We start from the raw sequence: 26,047 nt of genomic DNA, 5'->3' as shown, positions 1-26,047 counted from the left end.
TTTAAATATTCTTGCTCTTTGCCTTTGAAAGAGTAATTTGTTCACCTACTGGTGATGGGAAAATTTGAAAGATCCTTTGAATGTTTTATGGTTCTTTTTATATTCTTTGTGGAAGGCATATTCATTCTTGAAACTGTACAAAACCTGTGCAATGCAATTACCAACAAGTCATACAGGGATAAGGTATAAGAAAATGCACTCTTACTCTTGTGGTGGTTGTACGTCTTGGTGCCTTGTGGTGGTCGCAGGTTTGAACTTTCTATATATACAGTTCTTTGTGGACTGTTACTGCTGTTGTGTTGCCTGCATTGATTTTTGCCTCCATTTATTCTTTATTGCAGTCTAAAAGTTGGTTTTAATTGGTTGCCCACAGGATTGGCTTGGCTTCTGCTACTTGTTAAGAAAAAAACATCTGTCTTTGCAGGTAAGAGCCTTTGAATTGAAGACTTCTTTATATGCATATCGAGTATATCGTAAGAAATATTTGAAGCTTTTGGAATCTGTGATTGGTATCAAAATACTTGGGTCAAATAATCTACAGCTAGTCTCTGACTCTCACTGGTGATGGTGGTTCTGGCAATGTTCTTATAAACAGAATTTTCTGCGAAACTAATGTTTTGTTGTTTCATCAGCATGTGGTAGGCTGGAACACTCTCCCAGTTATTTTGCACTGTTGGAAAATGTAGCTACTTTGCTGCAGGCCACAGGTCTGCGTGTTTCTAACTATTGGAGGTTAGAAGTGTACAGTAATTGGTTCTAATTGGGTTTCGCAGCATTTAAAGGGATCAGATAGGCTCAAATTAGCTGAGAGATGACTATCTTAATCTAACAGGTTGACTTTAGCCTTTTTTAAAAAAAAGCAAAACTGTGGTCTGCAGTTTTAGCTCTTAGTAGACTGTCTCAACCTGGATACTTAAAATTCCTTCTACAATACCAATTTTATTCCAGTTCTTAATTTTTGTCCAAGAACTGCCAAATATGTTGTGTGTGTGTGTGTACTGTGTGGGTATTGTAGTACTATACTCCTCAGGGACTAGGTTGAATCTTCCAAACGTTCCTTAATTTGAAAAATGCACATATCTAAAAGGCTAGTCTGGTGTTTCTATCAATTTATGCATATGACCCAAATTCTGCTTATTTTACTGACTAGCACATAGCTGGAAGACGGAAGAAGTAATATTGTCATCTTGTACACATTTTTCCAGTGTAACATCAACGTTTTCAAAGATGTTGCTGTCAAGACACATAAACATGCTGTTAAGGTTCATCAAATGAGTTGAATCTGATTGTCAGCAGCCCTTTACTCCATTGTTTATCTCTGCTTGCTAATGGGGATGGCTTGTCTGTAGTACAAATCTAGGATTTTGTGCTTCTGGTCTCTAGAAAAATACAAAACACACAAAATGATAACAAAAACCACATTTGCCTTAAAGTAACTCTTTGTACAGGGGGAAAAGCAGGCAGCCTGAGAACATTTCTAACAGCCCGACAAAAAGCCTTTAGTCCAAAATTAACAGGCATGTAGCCTGTTCTAATGTTGCCTCTGCATGTATGTCGATCTTTACAAGTGAGCAGTGAAATATTTGAGCAGGCTTTGCTTTTTCATTAGTTGGAAGGTTTGAGTGAGTAGGTTATTGTCTCCTAAGTGCATTTTGTTAAAAAATTGGGCTTGTGAGTGCTTTAAAATGAGATTTGTCCCTTTTGGTCGGTGTGACTTTTCTTTAAATCATAGAATTGAAACTAATACTTCATTAAAAGCACTGAAATCCTGAAAAATTTGAAGCAGTTATGTTTTGAGTTGACAAATACTATTTTTTTTCCAAAAAGATTTGATGGGAATAAAGAAGTCCTTAAAGTTCTTTTTATTCATACCATGGTACCGTTAACTCTTGCTTAATAGCAAGCATCTGCTTAATATCATGCGTGGAATTAACTATACTGAAGTCATCACAGCTCACTTTTCTAGCAACTGTATGACTAAGCAGCTATTTGGGGTGGTGGTTTTTTGGGGTTTTTTTTTTGGGTCAATAGTGGTGTAGTGGACCTAAATAGAATACTTAGTAACAAAACTTGAAGATCTCTCTTAGCATTTATCATGAATTTTTGTATTCAGTGCAAGATTGAAACACTTGCTTTATCCCAGAAGTTATGTAAATGTTCAAATGCTTGAACTCTTAAGAATTCTTTTGTGACCTTATCTGTTAATTTGTCTTCTGGGCTAGATTCATGGAATCATTAGTAAATGCAGTTACCTAGCAGGTGTCAGTTCTGATAAAGAATATATGTTGTTCTAAACGAGCAGATCGGAGCAGAAAAATGTTCCTAAGTTGCCTTTGTTGAACTAATGGCTGTATCAGATTGTCATTCCTTTTGCATTAGTAAGGAAATCATGGAATCACGGAATAGTTAGAGTTGGAGGGGACCTTGAAGACCAGCTAGTTCCACCCCCCTGCCCTGGTCAGGGACACCTCCCACCAGCCCAGGTTGCTCCAAGCCCCATCCAACCTGGCCTTGAACACCTCCAGGGATGGGGCAGCCACAGCTTCTCTGGGCAACCTGCGCCAGGGGCTCACTTCCCCTCACAGGGAAAAATTTATTTCTAATATCTAATATATATCTTCCCCTCTTCCAGTTTAAAACCGTTCCCCCTCGTCCTGTCTCTCCCCTCCCTGATTCAGAGTCCCTCCCCAGCTTTCCTGTAGCCCCTTTAGGGACTGGAAGGGGCTGTAAGGTCTCCGTGGAGCCTTCTCTTCTCCAGGCTGAACAACCCCAACTCTCTCAGCCTGTCCTCATAGGAGAGGTGCTCCAGACCTCTGATCATCTTCATGGCCCTCCTCTGGACCTGCTTCAGCAGGTCCATGTCCTTCATGTGTTGGGGTCCCCAGAACTGGATGCAGTACTGCAGGTGGGGTCTCATGAGAGTGGAGTAGAGGGGCAGGATCACCTCCCTCGGCCTGCTGGCCACACTTCTTTTCATGCAGCCCAGGATGTGGTTGGCTTTCTGGGCTGTGAGCACACATTGCCAACACATGTTGAGCTTCTCATCAACTAACACCCCCAAGTCCTTCTCCTCAGGGTTGTCCTCAATCCATTTTCTGCCCAGCCTGTATTTCTGCTTGCGATTTCCCTGACCCATGTGCAGGACCTTGCCCTTGGTGTTGTTCAACTTCATGAGGTTGGCATGGGCCCACCTCTCACGCCTGTCCAGGTCCCTCTGGATGGTATCCCTTCCCTGAGGCATGTTGACTGCTCCACACAACTTGTTGTTGGCAAACTTGCTGAGGGTGCACTCCATCCCACTGTCCACATCTCCAACAAAGATATTAAATAGCACAGGCCCTAGTACCGACCCCGGAGGAACACCACTCGTCACTGCTCACCACTTGGACATCAAGTCGCTGACCACAACTCATTGATAACTAACTATCTCCTAGATAACTAAAAGTAATCTCCCATTTAAAACAAGAAACTTCAAATTTCTAATTCCTGGTGCATAAAAATTTCTGAAACTCATTTCTTTGTATAATAGGTAATAGAGAAAAGGTAAGCCTCCTAGCAAGAGTTGCTAAGAGTTATTACTTTAGTTTTCAAAGCATAGGTGCAGAACCAAGGATGCTTTTATACTGTTTGCTTGCCTCAGGATCATCTAATCTAATTCAAAAGCAATCCTGTAACATAATGTAAACTTCGGTTTTACAGTTCCCTTTAGTATGACTTCCTTAAAGTAGGCAGAATTTTCATTTTAACTTAGTCTCAGAGATTGCTACCAATGTCAGGCAAATTCAAAATAAAACTACAGTATAATTGAAAAATGCTGATGTTTGAAAACAGTGCAGGAGGTCTCACATGTTCTCATAGTTGTGTGCATAGCATAGATATTTCTTACTTGGACCTGCTTTGTTTCCACATGGGCCAGTTTTGCTGTTGGAAACTGACTGGGTGATGAAATTTATTCTCGAGTTAAATGTGTTACTGTAAGAGAAAAATGCAAGATGTTGCTTTGGTTACCTTGCCACAGAGATGTGGAAGTTGCTTAAAAAAAAAAAATAAATCCCTGAGGCTTAGTATATATTCCCCTTTCTGTTGCTGCTGTCCCTTGGTGGAGTAGGGGTTTTCTTAGCAGTATGTATAGCTAGGTGTGGGTTTTTTTTGGTTTTGGGTTTTTTTGGGGGACCTTCTCATGTTCATCTTGCAAGTTCCAGTCTCTCTTTCAAGATGGCATAGTAAGGAATCAGACGTTCATTCACGGTGGCTAGAGCAGCAGAGCCGACTTTGTGCCAGTGCATTTCCTTGAGGGAGAAAGGTGTTTTGCACTTTTCTGGTGTTAAATGGTTGTGGGCCGATGCCCTGTAATAGCCCAGTATGTTGCTTGAGTTCATTAGCGTACTGAAGGGGTTAGTTCTGGTTTGTTGGGCAACAAAACACTTGAGTACCCATTTGAGTAATCTGAAGTTCCACCGTGCAAGCAAAAGAATCGCTGCCTGTTTTGTTTTTTTTTTCTCCTGTAGAATTGTTACTCTTGATTTCATTAAGTACTGAGTTCAGCCTTGCTTAACATGGTTAAATTGTTGGATAGGGTCTTTACTTAGTAGTTAAGGATGTATTCAAGGCACGTCTACTCTGAAGCAATTTGAAGACCTGGACAGGCAAATGCAGCTGAATTAGAGATTTGACTGTATGCTGAGATACAACACTTAGCTGACTGTGCAATGCTGGGAGATAGTTACTGATTGTAGTTGATCGTGTCTTCAGTGTACAGCCAAAAGTCGGTGGTAGTGCACTACCTCATGGTGTTGCATTGTATCATCTGCATCCTTGATTTCAAGTGCTAAGACCAGTTGTATGTGACTAATGAGAGTCCTGAAGGTCTTCCATACAGATATGGAACTGGCTTGTACTTAGGAAGTCAAGAAGTTTCAGAGATGAAGTGGCTCAGGTGAAACAAGGTGCTACTACTGGTGGTTTAGGATGAGAAGCTGGCTTCTGAACTGGTAAATTGTGCTAGTATTAATACGATGCTTTCAGCCTTTACTGAAGGTATGTGAACAATAAGTGAGAATTACCTAGTTTCCTGCTTATCTTGAACTTCTGATACAACGTCAGGCTGTTCTGTAGAATACGTACAAGGTAACTGTCAAGGTCTACCTGTCAGAATTGATATTAAGCTTCCACTAACCTCAGCTGTCGTTTACTTGTGCCTGAGACAGAAGGCATAATATTAGACAGTGTCTGCAACTCTTAAAAAATTGTATCTTGTTTTTGAAAGTTGTAAAGGCCAAATATCTAGCTCAGATGTATATGCACTTATGTTAATCTAGTTTAGGTGAGGTCTGTAGGGTCACAAAACAACTGGGGCTAGTTTATAACAGTTAGGTAGCTTCACGGTCACCTAGACCTCTCGCCTTTCCTAGGAGGAAAATACAAGATCAGTGTAATGTAGATGGTCCCTGTTGGGATGTCATCTGAGTCTCACTGTTGCTAGTTGCCCGTAATAGGTTTTGTTTGTAACCAACCTGCTGTTACATTCCTAGTCATCTTCTCCTGGCAGGAGGTAAAATCCGTCGCCAAATGAAAGAGAACTGTTTATTTCTCATAGGTGTGAAGAATTTTTTTGCAGTCACTTTGCCAGGTACAGTGGATACCATAACAGTGTATGGTAAATTAATTTTGCTTGGCTAAAATACTCATTTTTCTTACGTTAAATATTCAACTACTGATACAATAGCTCTGATTTTTGCTGTTCCTTATGTTCCTTTTTTTTTTTTTTTTTTTACTGACACTTGTGGTTCTTAGTTTAACGGTTATTTTGGAATTTCCAGTGCAAAATGTATACTAATTTTGTTGGTGTTGGTAAATGTTTAATACTTCAGTCTGTATGAAGTAAACAGACATGAATAAGGAACTTGGAATATAAACATGCTTAATCTTTGCAAGACGATGTTAGGTGTATGTAAACAAATATAGTAGATGGTATCTGTAGGTAATTGCATGGTGTCATAAACAGTAGTCTGACATAGCCGTTGCCTTTTCTCATCTGCAGGTGTGTGTTGTTTCAGCGCAGCATGGCTGTGGTCATCCGCTTGCAAGGTCTCCCGATTGTGGCGGGGACCATGGACATTCGCCACTTCTTCTCTGGATTGACCATTCCTGATGGGGGCGTGCATATTGTAGGGGGTGAACTGGGTGAGGCTTTCATCGTTTTTGCCACTGATGAAGATGCAAGGCTTGGTATGATGCGCACAGGTGGTACAATTAAAGGGTCAAAAGTAACACTACTGCTGAGCAGTAAAACTGAAATGCAGAACATGATAGAACTCAGTCGTAGGCGTTTTGAAACTGCCAATCTAGATATGCCACCAGCAAATGCTAGCAGGTCAGGACCACCACCTAGTTCTGGAATGAGTGGAAGGGTTAACTTGCCTACTACTGTACCTAACTTTAATAATCCTTCTCCTAGTGTAGTAACTGCTTCTACTACTGTGCATGAAAGCAATAAAAACATATCCACATTTTCTACTGCCAGTATGGGGACTGCACCTCCAAATCTTGGGAGTACCTTTGGTAGTCCAACGTTTAGTTCAACTATACCTAGCACAGCATCCCCAATGAACACAGTACCTCCTCCACCAATCCCTCCTATCCCAGCTATGCCATCTTTGCCACCAATGCCTTCTATTCCCCCGATACCTGTTCCACCTCCTGTACCTACACTGCCTCCTGTTCCTCCGGTTCCTCCGATACCCCCTGTGCCTCCCGTACCCCCAATGACACCTATGCCTCCCATATCAGGAATTCCTCCTATGAATCCTCCACCCGTAGCACCTTTACCCACTGGAATGAATGGGTCTGGAGCAGCAGTGAATATGAACAGCGGCTTGAATCCATTGTTTATTGGTCCCATGAATCCTGTAAATCCTATCCAGATGAATTCTCAAAGCAGTGTCAAGCCAATACCAATCAATCCAGATGATTTGTATGTCAGCGTTCATGGAATGCCCTTTTCTGCAACAGAATCTGATGTGAAAGATTTTTTCCTTGGGCTCCGTGTGGATGCAGTCCATATGCTAAAGGATCATGTAGGTCGAAATAATGGAAATGGACTAGTTAAGTTTTTTTCTCCTCAAGATACATTTGAAGCACTGAAGCGAAACAGAATGCTGATGATTCAGCGCTATGTTGAAGTTAGTCCTGCAACAGAGAGACAGTGGGTGGCTGCTGGAGGCCACATAACTTTCAAGCAAACCATGGGTCCCTCTGGGCAGTCACACCCTCCTCCTCCCCAGGCTCATACTAGGTCCAAATCTCCTAGTGGACAGAAAAGGTCACGGTCAAGATCTCCCCATGAGCAGGGTTTCTGTGTTTATTTGAAAGGTCTTCCCTTTGAATCGGAGAACAAACACGTGATAGATTTTTTTAAAAAGCTGGATATAGTTGAAGACAGCATTTATATAGCTTACGGACCTAATGGGAAGGCAATCGGAGAGGGTTTTGTCGAGTTCAGGAATGAAGCTGATTACAAAGCAGCTTTGTGTCATCATAAGCAGTACATAGGGAATCGCTTTATTCAAGTTCATCCAATTACTAAAAAGGCAATGTTAGAAAAGATAGATATGATTCGTAAAAGATTGCAGAACTTCAACTATGACCAGAGAGAAATACTCATGAATGCTGAGGGAGAGCCAGGCTTGCCAAAATTGTGTGCGCATATATCTAATATTCCATACAATATAACAAAAATGGAAATCCTTCAGTTTCTAGAGGGACTGGCAGTAGAAGAAAACTCTGTACAAATACTTGTTGATAATAACGGGCAAGGGTTAGGACAAGCACTGGTTCAGTTTAAAGCTGAAGATGATGCTCGTAAGGCAGAGCGTTTGCACCGTAAAAAACTGAATGGAAGAGATGTTGTTTTGCGTTTGATAACTGTAGAAGAAATGAGAGATATTGAAAGAAACCCACCATCTCAAGGGAAAAAGATACTAAAAATACCGATACAAGGAAATGCGACTGTGCCGGGAGCACAAGGCACTGGTGGGGATGAGCATGCTTTCTTGGGAAATTCTAAAGATGCAAACAACGGTCCTCCATTTAATTTCCCTGGTAACTTCAGTGGGTCTGGCACATTTGGTCCTCCTCTACCACCACCTGGAATAGGTGGCTTTCCTGATTCTAGACCAGGAATACCTACTGTTGCAAGTAGCGGTTTGCCTGGTGCAGGTATTGAGGTCCCAGGTTTTGCAGGTGGTCCTGGTAATTTGAGTGGACCGGCAGCTTTTGCAGGGGGTCCTCAGACTTTTGGTAATGGTCCTGGCAATTTAAGTGGACCCCCTGCCTTTGGTGCTGGTCCTCCAGGAATTGCTACAGGTCTTGGACATTTAAGTGGACCTCCAGGGTTTGGACCTGGACCAGGAAATATACATATTAGTGGACCCCCAGGTTTTGGAACAGGGTCTGGGAAGCCAGGACCAACTGTCATTAAAGTGCAAAATATGCCCTTCACTGTTTCGGTGGATGAAATTTTGGATTTCTTTTATGGTTACCAAGTGATCCCTGGTTCAGTGTGCTTAAAATACAATGAAAAAGGCATGCCCACTGGAGAAGCAATGGTTGCATTCGAGTCTCGTGATGAAGCTATGGCAGCTGTTGTTGACTTAAATGACAGGCCTATAGGCTCTAGAAAAGTAAAACTTGTTTTAGGGTAGCTGTTAATATGAAGTAGTTGTAGAATAGATATTCATAGTGCTGTGATAAATGCATCCGGATTGGTTTTTATAGTATTTCCAGGATAGAACCTGTGGATTGTTTAAATTGTAAAACAGGCTGGTTTTGATAAGACAGAGCACTGGGTTAGCCATTACATGAGGAACACTGCAAGGATAGATGCGCAGTGCATTTTCCCGTACAAATACGTGGAGAAGCTAGACAGATTCTTATTCGTCATAGAAGTTTGGTAAACTATACTGGACACAGTGCTTATCAAGGAATCTAGATTGGTTTTATGTAGTTTTGGATAAGGGGAGTAGATAAAGTCAGTGAAGCTCTTCGGTGGGTGCTCTTGCAAGCCATTGTAAAATAGATAGCTATTTCTAGATTTGGTTAAAAGCTGGCTGCATTTGCTTTGTTTACAGGTCAAAGTTTGTTTAAAGTCCTGATTTTACTCTGCAACTGAACGAATTCTCAGTGTACACAGATTAATTGTTTTGTGTATGTATCTTTATTTTTTCCAAGATTCTCACTGTATGAACAGTTGAATTATGCCCATTGCTGATGTGTCTACCAAACTAATTCCTTTAAGTATGAGCAGAATCGTTCTGTAAAATTCAAGCTGTTCTTTGTGGAATAACCTTTAGTTATTTATATATTGCAATTATAACTGTGCAGAATAAGACTTTTGCCACAAGTATAGCTAACCTCAAACATTATCATATGAGTTTTATAGTACACTTATAAAACATTTGCAGTAGAAGTAACAACTTGAAAATATTCATTATTGTTTAAGTAGCTTGATTTGTTAGGATTACATGAATCAGTTGGGATAGGATCTTTCACGCTAGTTGGATATTGATGTTGTTTTTCTCATGTGTCTCTTGAACTACTTACATAGAGTCTCTCCTAAGAGAACCAAAGTGGTGATTATTAGTAGAAGATTGGAGTCCAGCTAAAGTCTTAAATCAGTTTATATATGAAAGAAACTTTTTATCTTCAGCAACTCTTTTGTGAATTACTGCTATGGGTGAATTCAGAGATAAAATTTATTTTTCTCCAAAACTTGAGAATACTGAGTTTACTATATATTTTTGCAATAAAGTTGTGCTGTTGTATTCAAAGTCTGTAAAGAGTTGCCATTTTCTTTGCTGTGCAGTAAAACCTTTCATGGAAAAACAATTGGAAAGGAAGTAATTACAGAAGTGAACAGTAGATTTTTTTTTTTTTTTGGTTTATCGTTGTTGACTTATGATAAATTTTAAACTTAGGCATTGCCTGAAAAATCCTGCTATTCCCTGCAAATCATTGTACTTAAACATAGTAAACTTTGAACCGTTTTGGTTTTTGGACAAAGAATAACAGTGCCTTTTGGTGTTGCATATCATGGAACACTGAAGCGTATGGTCAGGCAAAATTGAGAGGTGCAAGTGGCAACAGTTTTATTCATGTGGTGTGTAGGAGAGATTTGAAACCCTGTGCAGCGCTGCATCCTGAGAGGATTTCACAGTACAGGAATATATGGAAGGATTGTATAAAGGTGTACTTCAATAAAGAGGTGGTCGCATTACACAGATGCTTCTGTAATTCATTAGCATAATTTTGTTTTGACAGATTACTAGGTGGTCCCAACTTTGGAAAAGTCATGTGATTTGTATATACTGTTTAAAATTAAGCCTCCTGTTAATAAAACTGTCTGTCTCTGAAGCTTCATGTTATGCGTTTCAACAGTCTTTGGGAGTAATGTTTCAACAGCAGATCTTTGTTTCTTTTTTTTTTTTCTTTAAAAGTCTGAAAGTACTCTTGCTGATGTCAGAAAGATGTGTGATTAGGAGTCAAGCCTTTCAGTTTATTTTTAAAATTTTGCTCTTTGTTTTTTAAACAACTTTTATTAAAGTTTCATACTATATTGGAGTTATTTGGGTGCTTGTTTCTTCATGTTTCACATTAGAATAAAATTACTGAAAAGGAAAACTTGGCTTCATTGTTCACAGAATTGATTTAAGATAATAGTGTGTGTTGACTTGCGGAAACTGGTGATAACTTTTTCTCAAGTTCAAATGAATCACAACAATGCTTGCCTTGTTGTGAAATGTAATTAAACTACAGGTGTCTGGAATTAGATACACAGTTCTGTGTTACTGTCTTTTGATTTCATGTCTTGATCCTCTTGGTAATAGATACAGGGTTATCGGTGTTTGTGTTAGACATGGCATATGCTGCAAAACATGCTTGTGTGCCTGTTCCTTTGGACTTTCTAAAAGTGCAGGTTTGTTTTGGAAATCTTTCATTTTCTGATTCTTGATTTTTTTTCTGTATGGTTTTAAGATGTTTAAATGCTTATCTAAAAAAAGTGCAAACCAATACAAAAAGCCATTGGTCCTGGGAACACTGACATGGATGGAATGCTTAAGTGGAGGATTTGGGGTGGGGAAGGGGCACTTCATCTTGCCAAACAGTTGATGCTCCATATCTTTTAGCATAAAAGGGTAGTAAATTAGTTAGTAAATATCCCGCCTTCCTCGAGAGTAGGCCCTTGGAAGAAATAGGAAGTCGTAGCATATATAGAATTTCTGTATGTACTGTAAATAATATAGCTTCCATCCCAAGTAGTTACGCTTGATCCTTTAGAGCATATATAGAGAAATGTTCATAATCAAGTGTCACTTGCAAATATAAGAGGTTTTCTGTAACGACTCGCGTTCATGTTAGAAGCAGCCTTAAAAACTGCATGTCGTGCTAAATTATGAGGGTTACCCTTACATTAAGAGACTACATGGCTAGATTTGATAAAATTACTTCCTTTGCACACATTTATATTTGTGAACAGCCTTAAAAATAAGGGGTAGGACCTCTGAGGTCCTGTCTCCCGTGTGGAAGGTATGTAACTGCCCTTGCACGTACACTTCAAGTCTGGCTGCTAAGGGGAGGTAGCAACAGAAAGAATCAGCTGATGGACACTGCTCAAATTTGCAGTTGTTTTGACCTTGGTGCTTTGAGTGTTGGGAACTGCCGTCCTGCTTAGCCTCACTGGAACAACACAGTCGGTGACACTGTCCCAATTTCTTCAAGTTATGGAAAGAAGGTATTTGTTGTTATATAACTGGCTAAGTTGGTGTTTTTTGCAGTTCCTGAAGTGTTAGTGTCTAAGTACTACTTGTAAAAAAAAAAAAAAAAAAAAAAAAAAAAAAAATATATATATATATATATATATGTAAAAATTGTTGCATTCATGAGGTGATTTCTGTTAAACATACGTATTTTTATCATCCCGTTGACAAGAGAAAGTATGAGTATAATAAATTACTCAATGACAAACTTGTAACCGACATGGAAGAACTGCAGTGGTTAGATGAAAGTGTGACTTTAAAGTTACCACTTTTTCAAGCAGTTACATGTAAATGTCTCAGTTTTTGTTTTTAATGTTGTGAATTTTTTTAATGAAAGTCAATCCTGTAATGTTACGGACAACATTAAAACCAATTCTTTATTGATGACTTTTTGCCACGTTCTAAATGTAGATATATGAGAAGTTTGAGGCTTTGTAGGTTTAAAGAAAACTGAAGGATACTTTTCTTATTCTAAGTAGTGTTCCTATCATAGCATTTAATGTTTTCCTTGAATGTCTGCGCTCTGAATTTGTTGTGAGTGGAGAGGAAGATCAATGCACAAATGAAGACTGTAGTCGTGTGCCAGTTAACGTGGAAGGTCTGTACATGCTGGTCAGTTCTGCTAAACTGCCCAAGCTTAAGTCCTTAAAGATGTTGTTGCCTGGGCTATGTAAAATTAGCAGCTTGTTTCGCTGAGGCTATTTTGTGCACTAAAGATTGTGGACTCTAGGAAGAAAACCCAGTCCAGTAACCTAGGCACACCAGTGGTGTGTTAACTGTAAATAACGATTTCAGTTTCTGTATTTTGTTCCTCCTAGTCTTCTGCTGTGGTGGTTCCAAAGCTGCTGTTTCCTGCAGCGAACTCTGTTGGTCCTCAGCATGTTGTTCAGCATTGCGTGTCTCTGAACAGCATTGGCCTTCTGATCTGCAAAATTGAAACAACTACATATTATAGACCACTTAAAGCCGTTGGTCGAACAATGGACCACTCTGAGAGCAGTTGTTTTAGGATGATTATCCAGATACATGGATTAGACCCCGAATGAAAGGATTGTAGTTCCTGTTTAATATAGACTCTAGGGCAAGCAAAGGACTGCTTTCTGTCTTTGACAAGATAATTGGTTGGAAGGAAGCTGTTTTGAATCTGGGCTAGTATATTAGGAAATGTTAGTTTGAGTCTACAGACATAAACAAAATAGTCTTCTGTCAGTTTGCTTCTTTAGATACTGTGCATGTCTTTAAAAAAAGGGGTTTTTGTGTGTCTAAAAAAAGGGGGGGGGGGGGAAGACATGCTGAATTCTGTTGCTGTAAGAGGTTTTCAGAAATGGTGCCTTGGGCCTGGAAGCAGTGTTGCCAAATATATTTGCTGGTCTTTGCCCTTTTGCAGGTTTGCTGATGCTTCCTTCTCTTCTGTGTCTGTATGTTCTGTCATGGTTTTAGGAAAACTGCTAGAACCAATGACTCTTCCTCCTGGTGCGACAGGAAGTGAAACTTTCTGTTAAGTATTTCTGCAGGAAGAGTAACCTCAAGGGGTTTTCTTCCTATCTGGTTTTGGCAGTGAGAATGTGATTGTAGTTGAAAGATTTGGCTTTCCCATGGAATGAAAATCTGTTGGTTGGTAGTATGCATTCGACTTAAGGTTTGTAGCTGCGTACTGAACTCCACTACTCCTTCCCTGTCATGTGAGCAGGTAGGTGTTCTCCAGTTTATTTTCTGTACAGATGACTTTGTCAGTAATTTTCTTGGAGCTTTGTTACTACATGGAATATTTTGGATGGTGTTTGTGCAGGGAGTGCTTCCCACCTTCCTGACTTCGATGCTTTTCACTTATGGGTACAAAGAATGTATGTAAGAAAAGCAGCCCTGAAAGCGTTCCTTTTCCATAGCTCCAGACTGAACGCAGGTATGGGGTGGTTTAGCTTGTGATTATTTTCACACACTGGCACTCACTTCTGTGTGACTTCCTTTGTTGTCATTCTTCTGGTTTTATATGTGTTTTCACAGCATGGCAGCTTAGGAGAGAAGCATCCAGATTAAGCCTGACCTGAGTTCCTTTACTGCTTCTGCAGAGTTAAAGCTTACTCCTTTGTGGCTGTTTTTCTCTTGTGTGCTCTCATGTCTACAGCCTTAAATTCAAATGGTCTTACCAGTTGCTTCCAGTTGCTTGTTAAAGTAAGCTTTCAGAAACAGTGAATGCATTTCCTTTTAAAATGAGACTGATTTCCACAAAATCAATTTTGTAACTCTGTGTTTACTGCTCTTACACCAGCTTAGTTGTTTTTCCCTAACTTTTGGGAGGTCTTTTGTTAGGAGTTAGCAGTGAACTAGACCATAGTTCCTCAGTCAGTTGATAATAGATTGCAGTCAGGGTAGCTTCAAGGGGCAGAGTAGGGATTGCATTTACATACATGGTTGAAGGAGTACAATTTCTCTATAAAGTTTAAAACTGAAAATTTAGGACTTGGAGAGCTTGCACAGGGAAAACTGGAATTGATCCTGCCAAAACTTGCTTGGTATAGTCTGGCTTTTTGGACCAGTCACTGCTTCTGGAAGGCTGGTGATTCTTTGAAATCTTCATGTTGTAGTTATAGTGTTGTTAGCCAAAGAATCGGTAGGATGGTATTGCTCCGATTTCTGACCATGTGAAGGTAGTTGCAACTTCCAGCTAGCTATTTCCTAGTTTCAAGCAATTAGTTTCATTCCAACCATTTCCCATTAAATGTGACTGGATGTAGCGTTGCTCTATGCAACAGTAGGAAGCTTAGAAATGCTTTCTAGACTAGAAAGTCACACAGTCTCTCTAGTCACACAGAGATTAAGCAGATTTTGGGAGGAAAATAGCCATATAGTCAGAACCTAAACTATTTCAAGAATTCCTATTAGGTAATTTTGATTGAGTGCTTTTATGATGAAATTCATAGGACTGCTGACACTAAGATGTCAAGTCTCTGTGTAGCACCAGTTTGTTTAAGGACTGCTGTCACTAAGATGTCAAGTCTCTGTGTAGCACCAGTTTGTTTAGTGACCTTCTTGCTGTGGTGGCACGTGCCAGAATGTGCTCCATAATGAGAGCTTTTTACAGAACTTTTGTTTTCAGCAGTATAACCAAAGCATTGCTGCTTGTTTTGACAGGAGGATGGATATGAAATGTGAAAAGTGGTTGCTTATTTGAACAGGAAGCTCAACTCAGAAGTGAAAATGATGGTTGCTGATACTGTTTCATTATTAGCCAAATGTTTCTAGTAAAAGGGCAGTATTTATAAGTCCTGTGTTCCTGAGGAACACTAAAGCAACCAGGTACAAAAGCAAAGAGACTAATTAAAGTAAAATTAGGCACTGGCAGTTCATTGACTGAACTTAGGGGAAACCCCTTCTTTATGAAGGTCAGGTGGAGTGGTTAAATATGAATAATTCACTTGCCTAGGATTCCCCCACTGCATCACAGCATTGCTGCAGAGTCAGTCTTCTGTGTTATAGGTCCAGTCTCACAGGAATAAATGGAGTGTTTTTTGTAACACTTCGAGCTCTTTTTGTCTATGGGCTTGAATGCTTTTAGGAGGTAAGTGTGTATGCAGGGTGGTGGTGTATAGCTCGTTTGTCTCTGCATAACCAGTAAGTCAATGGCAGAATATTTGCATCCTCACCTTAAAGGCACAATCAGCATTAACATCAGTGAAACGGTGTTAGGGTTGAAGTTGAAAGGTTGAGGTCAAACTTTCACTCTCCAGCTTTAGTAAAAACAACCAAGTGATGCCCTTATCTAAAGAAGGATGTTTGTGGTTCAGAACTTCAGCGCTGAGCTTGTGTGAAAAAGAGCAGAATAAAACAGTGAGTAGATTCTTAAACTAATCTGAAGTTTAAATTCAGTTGTTAATGATACGTATATTGTCCAGCTCTGGGGACCCCAACATATGAAGGGCATGGACCTGTTGGAGCGGGTCTGGAGGCGGCCACGAAGATGCTGCGAGGGCTGGAGCCCCTCTCATATGAGGAGAGGCTGAGAGAGTTGGTGTTCAGCCTGGGGAAGAGAAGGCTCCGGGGAGACATTATAGCCTCTTCCAGTCCCTAAAGGGGGCCTACAGGAAAGCTGGGGAGGGACTTTTTACTAGCGCATGTAGTGACAGGACAAGGGGGAATGGCTTCAAACTAGAAGAGGGGAGATTTAGATGAAATATTAGGAAGAAATTTTTCCCTTTGAGGGTGGCGAGGCACTGGTGCAGGTTGCCCAGAGAAGCTGTGGCTGCCCCATCCCTGGAGGTGTTCAAGGCCAGGTTGGACGGGGCTTGGAGCAACCTGGGCTGGTGGGAGGTGTCCCTGCCCAGGGCAGGGGGCTTGGAACTCTATGATCTTCAAGGTCCCTTCCAACCTAAACCATTCTATGTTTCTATGTGATATGTAGTTGTTGTAAATGGTTTGCTGATAAACCTGAGCCCTGGACAATCTTATGTATTCTTAAATTGTAAATCAGAATTGGTTTTGATGGTCAAGTCTGTCTTAAGATTTTTAAAGACTCCTGTAGTTGTCACTTAAGTCAGTGATAACCCCTGTGTGTGTATAAAAGCATTTTAAGTAAACTGGATGCATCTCTTAAACGAAAAAAAGCCTTTCAAGTATATCTGAAAAAATTACATACTCAACACCATCACATATGGCACAAATGTCCCGAAGTTTTTGAAGGCCTTTTTGTTATCTGAACACTGATCCTTACCTTTGGGTAATTGACATGGTATTTTTAAGTCAATAATCCAAATAGCATTTCTTCCTTGCAACGCAAACAATGTGGCTCGCTGTTTCTTTGAATGAGCAGGTAGTGTTTGGCTGCCCTAATTACTCCAGGAGCAGAAAGGAGAGTGTGCAAGCAGTGTTTTCCTTCTGCTGGGTGGCTTGTGTTACTTTACATGTTAAAATTTGTAAGTTTTCTGAAAACAAAAATTATTTGGTTAAAAACAATAATAAATCAATGTAATATAAATCCTACTATTAGTCTGCAGATAATGTTACATCTTTATGAAAGACCAGGAGTTTTCAGTGCAGTGACTTGACAAATTTGACCGTAGTATCATCATTTAGTTCTGTTATTGTGAAAGGTGAGAGGAGTCCCTGTAATTGAGTTCGGCTCCAGCCATGGTGTGGTGGTATGGTACATAACCTTCCTCTCTGTCATGTTTAATCTTGAAAAGGTAGTAAGAACTTGTTGGTTTCAGTGTTTCTGAGCAGCCTACACTCCAAGGTGGCTTACGTGTGTAACATGAAAACAGATACCGTTTTAACCTTTTTGTGGTCTTCAGATCCCTCTGCTACTGCATTAGGTACACAGAGAAGCCCTGTTGGTGAAGAATCTGTGCTGAATTAGATTCCGTCTGATGTTTTGTCCTGGCTGCTGCCTGCTGCAGTTATTCAGCCGTTCTCTTACTATGCAGATAGTGCTCTGCTGCTCAGAGAACTCGCGATTTGTAACCTGAGTTTCCAGGTTACACTCCAGTGATAACTCCATGTCTCTCTACTTAGAGTAAATGTTACTCAGTCCATTCTTTCACGGCTGTTAAATTTACTCGTTTTTTTTTTATCATTTTATTTTAACTTCTCTCTGCATTACTTTGGTCATATTTGTTAAAAATTTGTTGAAACTGCTCATTTAACTTGGAGAAAATAAAGATGCTCACCTGTGGGACAATCTAAGGCTTACCAGTATTGGGTTATAGGGGATTTCATGTTCTCAGATTGCAGGGGCGTGTTTTCTAAAGGGTGTCGAACACCTTTGTAGCAAGTTCAAATTTAATGACAACAGACTTTTTTAGGGTATAGGTTGAGAAGTATTGCAATACATATATTGTGGGTAGCAGACGGGTAAGAAGCACTCGAGGAAACGTCTGTCTGTTTGCAATGGTGGAATCTCTTCTCCCTTAATGCAAGGAGATTGTATGGTTGTTTTGGCCCACTTGGTGCCCAGACAAGTGGAATAGCTTGAATCTGTTGTAATGGGTTTGTGCTTTTGGGAAGGTACACTGACAGGGCAAGTTCGATCTGGAGGAGAACAGAAAAGGGGCACAAGGTCAGTGTGGTGTTTTGTGGCCTTTAAATACTTCTATTGTTAGTCTGGATGAGGGAGAGAAAAAACAACTTCTAAAATCTCTTGCTATATCATTTCCTTTGTACTTCCTCGATGTCAGGTTTTTGTGGTGGTGGCTTTTTTGTAGGTTTTTCTGTTTTGAAGCATCACTATTCTGCAACAGATGAGGATGGAGAAGTGAAGATATTCATACTACAGATGGTAATAACTAAGTATGGTATTATGGGGGTGTGAGTCTTTCTTTAAAAGAAGCATATACTCAAAAGGAGAAAGGAGAACTGAAAGACAGTGTTGACATAAGAAAGGTTGAACTTGCAATTAATAAATTGGAGAAATCAATTTCTTACAAGTACTGCAGAAGCAATATTGCAGGGTTTTTTTTCCTGGATCGTATTTCATGAGGAGCTAGAGTCAAGATTAAAGTTCATAAAGAAGAAAGCCTGTGTTACGTAATGTGAGAGTGAGGTTCTGTCGTGTGGGAACTTGAAAAGTTGCTTCTGCTTTATTTTCTTATTCATTTTGTTAGGCAAAAGCTGTCACTGTGCAGTAATAACTCCAGGGCAACTGAGAATAGCCTAAATCTGGGGTATCTCAACATTTTTTTTGGTTGTTTTTTTTTTTTTTGTGATTGTTCAGCAGTGCAGTACAAACAAGAAATACCAAAAACTTTTAATTAACTGAGTGGCTATTGGTACTATGTGGTCACCAGAATTCTTCAGTAATGTGAATTTGTTTGGTAAAATGTGTTGTTGGCATATTTCTTTTTAAAGTCTTATTTTGAACTCCTGCTCTTCACACAGTATGTACTAGTCTAGACAGATGGACCTTAATGAGTGTCTGCCTTGAAGTCACCTGCATGGTATCATGGCTACATTTTGGGGAATGGGTAAAATCATGCAGCCTCTAGAGTAAATACAGCATGGTTTAGATTTCCAGCCTTTGGGAAGGGTAGAGGTTGCTAAAGGGATTGGTAGAATGAATGCCAAGACGTCACCTCCAAAATTGTGAGGGTGTGTAAGAAAGAAGTGGTTTGTTGAGGTACTTGCAGGGGAAGCTGAAGTGTAGTTGAAGAACTGGAGGAGAGGAATATGGTGTAGTCTTCAGTGTCAGCTTAAGGAGTTCAGACTGCAAAGTGGAGGATTGAGCCATAGCCAGCTTGATTTATCTGGGGCAAGGGACAGAATGTTTAGCTATTTGTGCCTGATACAGGAATAGACGGAGTTTTAAGGGAAAGAATGAGGCCTGACTTAAGAAAGGCAGAGGTGATTTGCAATGTAAAACGGTGTGTTTGGGGTTGTTACCAAGGTCAGTGTGGTTGAGCTTTTAAGTCTCTTTTTCAATTAAGTTGTTCTTTACATTTCAGTAATAAATACTTGAGAAGCATGGGGGGGAGCAGCTGAATAAAAGAATATGAAAGGAATGAAAAAAGTCTTAGTTGGTGGGAGAAGTCAGTGCGCACTTCTAGGATTGCAGTTACTGTTCCAGTCTAAGCGAAATGAATGATTGACTCCAAAGCCCCAACCTGCTTTAAGTTAGTTTTTCAAAGATATGTTTTTTGATATTCTGCTACTAAATGCAATGAAAAACTTCAAAATGTGTTTTCTATTGCATGAAGAGCTTGGAAAAGTAGCTTAGGTTTTGCTTAAGTTCAGGTGTTAATTTGAACCAGATTGTAATTTAACATATTATAAACTAATATTTGAAATAGGATGACTGTTGACCTATCAGTTTGTCTACTTATTTCTCAAAAAAGTGGAGAATATGTAAAGTAAAGGCACACACAGGCCTTTCTTTGAGCTTGTTGGTTGTGATTAAGGGCGATATCGGTGGTGTGTAAGTTAAGTGTAAAGGTGAACTTGTAGAAGAAGGTGGTTTCCCTGGAATTGGGACTTGGCTCTTGTTCATTGCAGGGGGAGAGCTTCAGTAAAGAAGATGAAATGACTGAAGTTCGTGTTCGCGTTCTCTGCTGGAAATTACAATCCCGTTTGTGATTTTTTGGGCTCTATTTCAGCTTTTTTTTTTTTTTTTTTAACTGTCCTTAACTTGTTTTTTTTAATTATCATGAATGGGAGCTTTGCAGTCTCAGTCAGTTTGCATTAATGTTTTGGAGATCAGGTTGCCACAGTGCATGCTCAGCACTTGTACCTGTGGGCTGCCTTCAGATACAAAACACCGAAATTCTCGTGGTGATACTGGAGCTTCAGAGTTCTTGTGGAAACAACTCAGTGAGTACAACCAGGTCATAACTTCCATGTGTATTCAGTTGCATTAGGTGCGCAATAGTCAGTAACTTCTTTGCATAAGGCTTGTAGTCAAATGCAGAGCTCGGAAAGGCTTGACTGGGCTGGCAGCTGTGCTTGCCTTTGGTGGAGGCTTGGAGTGGTTGGGTGTCAGCACAGCCTCACCGCTGTACCCTGTAGGAAACGCTTGTCAGCTCTCCGTTGTGCAGCTGTCCTCCCTGGGAGCTCTCATCCCTGAAGTTAGGGCTGTCTGATGGACCATGGACACTCCTTATCAGGACTGAATCAAGCTGCCAGAGCAGTTGCATTAAAAAGGTATTCTTAATATTCAATATTCTGTTTCTTTTTTAACAGTTAGGAGATGCCTTTTGTTTCAGGTTTCATGTCACGTTTGCAGTAATAGTTAATTAACCCCCTTCCTGCAAAGTTTTGATTCATCAGTCAAAATGTATGGTGACAGATAACTTGGAACACAGTATATAGAATACTGATTTATTATCTGCCTGTAGTAATGCTGGTCTTAACCGTCCCCACTCCAAACCCCCAGAAATAATGAAATGGTAGAAAAAATTGTAGCCATTTATATTCTCTGCAGAGCTGCTGGGCTGTGGAATGAGGCTCTACAGCCCACAGAAGAGCTGGTGTGCTGGAAAGAGGCTGTATTTACTAACATTTTTTTGTGGACTGTGGTCTTTCTCATGTGACTCTCTTAATCTCAGCTTAAAATAAAGATGCTTTTTAGTGCACCTACTGCTACAAACCTAGCTTTATGATTTCTTTTAGAGCCTTATGGGGTTCAGGAAAGTAAGATCACACTAGAATTTTTATTTTGATAATACATTTAGAAAGTGATGCTGACACTACCTTGGCACCAGCGTCAGCTTTGTAATATCAAAACCCAAAACATAACAGGCTGCCCCCTGAAAACTGAACTAGTAATCTGAGAAATTGTTGCTTCTGATGGGATCACAGCAGGAGAAGAGAGAAGCTGTTTTGAAGAAAGTAGGGTGATAAATGCAAGATGTAGGACTAAACTAATTAATGGACAAGGAGAGGATTACATTAGGTTGCTGGGAAGTGCAAGATTTATTAACTGGGATGGTCTGTTACATGTGTTGGGCTGTATTTCTTGGGTTGTTGGGTGGCATGAAGCCAAGATCGTGAAAATTTTAGTTGGTACATACTGCTGGCAGGATTGCCAGCATTTGTGTTGTGTTTGTAAGCAGAATGTAAGGCAGAAGCTATGGTCAGTTTGGTACAAAATAAGCTCGTTGGAAATCAGGTGTCCTTAAGCATATGTATTAAAGCCGCAAGCTTGAGTTAACCAAGTTCTTAAATGAATGTGTAATTAGTGTACACTGAAATAGAGCATGTTGGGTATCCTGTACAAAGTGGTGCAGTTGATGAGAATTTATTACAGTGGTTAACTAGGAACAAACTGCAGGTTTTCTTGTGCCGAATGTTTGCTTAGATTCCATCTTACATGGAGCAGTGACACCAAGCTGACCCACTGTTTGCTTAGATTCCATCTTACATGGAGCAGTGACACCAAGCTGACCCACAAGACTGGATTCTGCCATAATGCTAATATTTTCTCTCCAGAAGAGGTCAGTCCTGGCACTACTGAAAATACTGCTAGTGGTGTTTGATGCCATGAAGTTATTAGATTTTTCTTGTCTTCTGGGTTCTGTGAGCTGCCATACTGGGGTGATCTGAGTCACAATCGTCCTTCTTCACCCCGTCCTCCCCAGCCTAAAGGGAAAGGGGAGCCTCTGGCTTTCAGGCTTAGTGCAGTATGGAAGCGTACAAAAACAAATGTTGTAGTTCAATAATTCTCGCCTTACGTGTCCAACACTTGATCCTTAGTCGACTAAATGATGGCACTCCTACTGCAGAGGGATAAGTACATAGGAGTTTGTGTATGCTTCAAACACCCATATGTGGCATTTCAGGGGAAATGTGAGACCCTCCAAAGTTCTGAATTGGCACAGTTAAAATCTCTCAGCACTCTTGTTCTGGAGCTTGCTTCAAGCATAGGTGGACAGTGCTTTCTTCTATTTGCTTTGCTTTTAAGCTTTGGTTAAGCAGAATCATTAGAAGAATAATTAGAAATTAATATTAGACTTTTCTATGGAGTTGGTGTTTTTTACATTGGAGAACAGTCTTTTCTGTGTGAAAGGAAGTTGATTTTTCTGTAGAAATATGTGAAAAGGGTTGGAAGTTCTGAAATGCTTATATAAAACTTGAGAAAGTAGCAGGTAATTCTTTATTCTTCTGAATGTGTAACATGGATCTCCTGTGTGATCTTCCTAGAATGTAGCTTTTTTTTTGGTCTTGGTTTGATTATTTAGGACCAACTTCTTCACTGGTGTGCTTCAACTCAATATAGAACAGCTTTGTTGGAAGTACAGGATTTACCTTTCCATGTGTTCTGTTCAACTATTGGAGTTCATGATCTTCTTTACAGGGAAGAGGTGGTATGCACAGTAAAAACAATTTTGACTTTTTGAACTGGACCTCGGTTTGGTTGTCTGAGCACTTCTTAAAGCTTATTCTGGAGCCATTCTCTGTTATAAGTGAATAACTGGGAATGACATCTGGTTGAGCAGTGAAAGACCTCTGAAGTATGCACTCAGGATCTATTTTGCTCTAGAGTTTGTAGGAATAACACGGGTGATGTATTGTTTTTCCTCAAAATGTGGTGTTATGTCATGTGCAATTCTAACTCAGTGAAACAACATGAAATTTGTTTTTTGAAATGTTGACTCAAATCTGCAAGCTGAATGAGATTGGTGTTCTTTGAGTGCACACCAAGGAAAAAAGGAAGGCTATTAATAAAAAGAATAAAACCCCAAGTTCCTTCAGTTTAATTACATCAGACTGTATACTTAGCGTGGGATCAGAGCCTTGGTGCCCTGTTTGAGCATAGTAACCTCTAGAATGTTTTTCTCTGGGTGTGTGTCTGTTCCACAGCGCTGGTAAGTGATGAAGCATTACTGCTCGGTCCGTGCTGTTCAAAACCATACTGACAGTGCAGGGCTTGCTCTTTGGGAGTAAGCTGGCACATGCCAGCTGCGTGGCTTTCAAAGGGATGAAATATCAAGATGTTGCAGGGTTATGTGGAAGTTCAGAACACAGAAGCTTAAGAGAAAAGAAAAAACATCACAGGCTCCTGCTTGAAGAGAAACAGGATGGGAGGTTGTATTAGGCATGGGGTCATTTGAAGCACAAGTGCAGACTGCTGGGATTTTCAAAACTTTCAGGATGGTCACTCCTCTTGGAGGAAGTGAAGAGAGCCTTTGTGGAGAGTGGTGGAGATGGAAGGCAACTGATACATTTCACACAAACAATTCAGTTTTTTGTAGGAAAAGAGATGCAGTTACTATAGTAAAATGCAGTTTACTATGAAGAATGAAAGTAAATTCCAGAATTCTTGCTTTAGGGAGGAAGAGAGAATATTTGAGTGAATGCTTAACATCATTAAATCCTGTTCAAAAATAGTTGACAACTGAAGTTAGGGCTAATTGCTGAGGAACTCCGCTCTCTTCCCCCCCCCCCCTTCAGTATTGTACGTGTGTGTTTGGAAATGAAAATATATTAAGCTTTTGACCTTTTTTAAGCTTTTTAGATGCAGGCAGGTTTCAAGATATTTGCACTTCTCCCACTAACTGCGTGAGTGGGGTAACTGAGTGAAGGTGCTTACCTAGAGGCTAAGCAGATCTTCAGGCTTGACTGAAGTGGATGTTGTGTCTTGACAGACCACCTGCTCCTTGCTCTTGCTGCTGAGATACCCAGACTAGTCTATGATCAGGATTTTTGGCTGTTATTATTCAAGGAATGGATTGAAACTGGAGAACACAGTGTATTTGGAAAGCTGTGAAGTGAAAAAAAAAAACAACTTTGTGTGGGCTCTTCAAGGATGTCAGTAGGCAGGAATATATAAACAATTTCTGGCTGAGGTTCAAACTAATGTGTATCAGATTAAATGCGCTTTTTTTTTTTTTTTTAAATCTGAATCTGTTAAGGAGCTATCCCTCTTCTTTCCATAAGGGTTCTGTCTATAGTTTTTAAACCCACTTTCGTGTTAGTCCCCCAGTTGGCAAGGAGGGAGCGTAGCCTGTTAGAACAGCTCCAAACAACTGGCCTGGCTGTACTCTGTTGCATCCTGAGTGTTGCATGCATCAGCTGGTGCCCTGCCGTCTCCAGATGGAGCAGGAGGATGTAGCAGGAAAGGATGGATCCCTCGTGCTTTGTAACTTCCTAGGGGCTCAGCAGAATGTCTGGGCTGTGTTTCAAGGGAAATCCTATGCCATTACTAAATCTAAAACAGTAGGATGAGACAGCTTTCTGGGTATGAGTGTATTATATCCTTGAAAGTGGAGTATTTTCATCATTTGATTGCTATTGATGTGTAGAAGAGATTCAGATAGCAGGTGGGAGGTGGTGGGGTTTGAGGACTTGTGTCACTTCACCTCCTGGCTTCATTGTCTGGTTCAACAGTTCCCAACTCTAACTTTTAACTTTTCTTTATTGGTGTCTTTTTAACATGGAATAAATACGGACGGACTTGTTCTGCGAGCAAGTTGAGACCTATAGTAATGGTGTCTTCCCAGAAAGGAACAGCTGCTGCTTGGGGATGCTAAAGCTTACAGAGAGCTGTTTGTTTGAGGTTAACTTTACTTCTGATCTTCTGTGCTCTAGTGGGAAGAAAAGGTGGCTCCTGGTTTGGTACAGAAGTGTCTGTGGCGGTAGAGGAAAACAGAGGAGAAATGTTGGCACTGGAGCTGGCTGTCCTGGCCTTCCTGTTGTCAAACAGCTGGTGCCATCCAAAGGTGCGCGGTTGTCTGTAGAACTGCAGAGTGCACAGACATCAGACTGCATGAGGTATAAGCTGGTCTGGTGGAATGGTACATGTAGGTAAAGAAAAAAACTGGTACCTGGGATTTGTGATTTTAGGAGAAATGCATTTATTAAAGGCAATGGTTTCTTCTGTGAATCTTAATTAATAGCGTTAAAGGCAACTGAAGGGGAAGATGGATGGCTCTAACTAGTAGTTTGAACAGTTGACCAGACTACTTCAAACTAGCCTGAAAATGCTGGCGTTAAAGCAGATGATGTTGATGACCTCAGTAGAAAGCTGAACTGTGATCCTCTTTGCCTAAAGCTTTGCTAATTCTTACTGAGTGCCGGTTCTTTCCTGCCACCATCCGGGAGCATCCGGGTGCCATGCAATAGCATATTAAGTGACGTCGTTAACATCTGTCCAGGGTAGACTGCAGACTGGGAGGTCTAAGGCATTAAATGTTGGCTAATAAAAGCTCACCTCTTCATTGAGATAAATATTTACACCCTGCAAGTGTGAGAAAGCCATGGGGATACTCAGATACCGGAAAGGCCAAACAATTATTTCCTTGTTTTCTGAACTCTCAAGGAGCTTCTCTATGAAATAATCACATTTAAAGTACTTGTTAGAGCTCTCAAGCTGTCAAAACAGTCTCTCGAATGTTTTGATGCTTGGAGGCTTATCTTCTAAACTCAGTTTTGAGAGTTATAGCTGTTCCCTGAACACAAGTGTCTGCGGTTTGATATGTAATAAAATTTAGTTATCGCCCTGTTACGAGATTATGTTAGTTTTTTTCTGGAGGCGGAACAGCTCGCGCCCCGCGCCCCCCGGCCAGGCTGGAAGGGGCAGCCGGGGGGGCCCAGCCCGCTCCCGCCCCGCTTCGCCGTCGGCCCGGCGCCCTGCCCTGGGGAGTGCGGGGCTGCGAGAGCGTCTGCCCGGGCAGATGCCGGGCTCCAGGGGCCGTGCGACCGACGCCTGTCCCCATTCAGTGACAACAGGCCAGACGGTGTTTAACATCGCCGCCCCCCCTTCCCGGGGAGCGCGGGGCGGTGGGGATCGGGCCCTTCGGGCGACTCCTACC

At 40.7% G+C, this 26,047-nt stretch overlaps 1 protein-coding gene across 1 annotated transcript in view; it reads left to right on the top strand.

Annotated features, from left to right (window-relative positions):
• Positions 1–341: 341 nt before the first annotated feature.
• Positions 342–26,047, top strand: part of RBM12 (RNA binding motif protein 12) — a 40,151-nt gene continuing 14,445 nt past the window's right edge. Inside the window, exons 1-2 of the mRNA XM_009886315.1 lie at positions 342–424; positions 6,041–8,690. Coding sequence (XP_009884617.1) covers positions 6,063–8,690 — 2,628 coding nt within the window. The 5' untranslated portion in view covers positions 342–424; positions 6,041–6,062. The remainder of the gene's footprint in view (positions 425–6,040; positions 8,691–26,047) is intronic.

This window comes from Charadrius vociferus, unplaced genomic scaffold (assembly GCF_000708025.1).
Source record: "Charadrius vociferus isolate BGI_N301 unplaced genomic scaffold, ASM70802v2 scaffold225, whole genome shotgun sequence".
Classification (NCBI taxonomy): domain Eukaryota; kingdom Metazoa; phylum Chordata; class Aves; order Charadriiformes; family Charadriidae; genus Charadrius; species Charadrius vociferus.
This window is presented reverse-complemented; position numbering and strand designations above follow the sequence as displayed.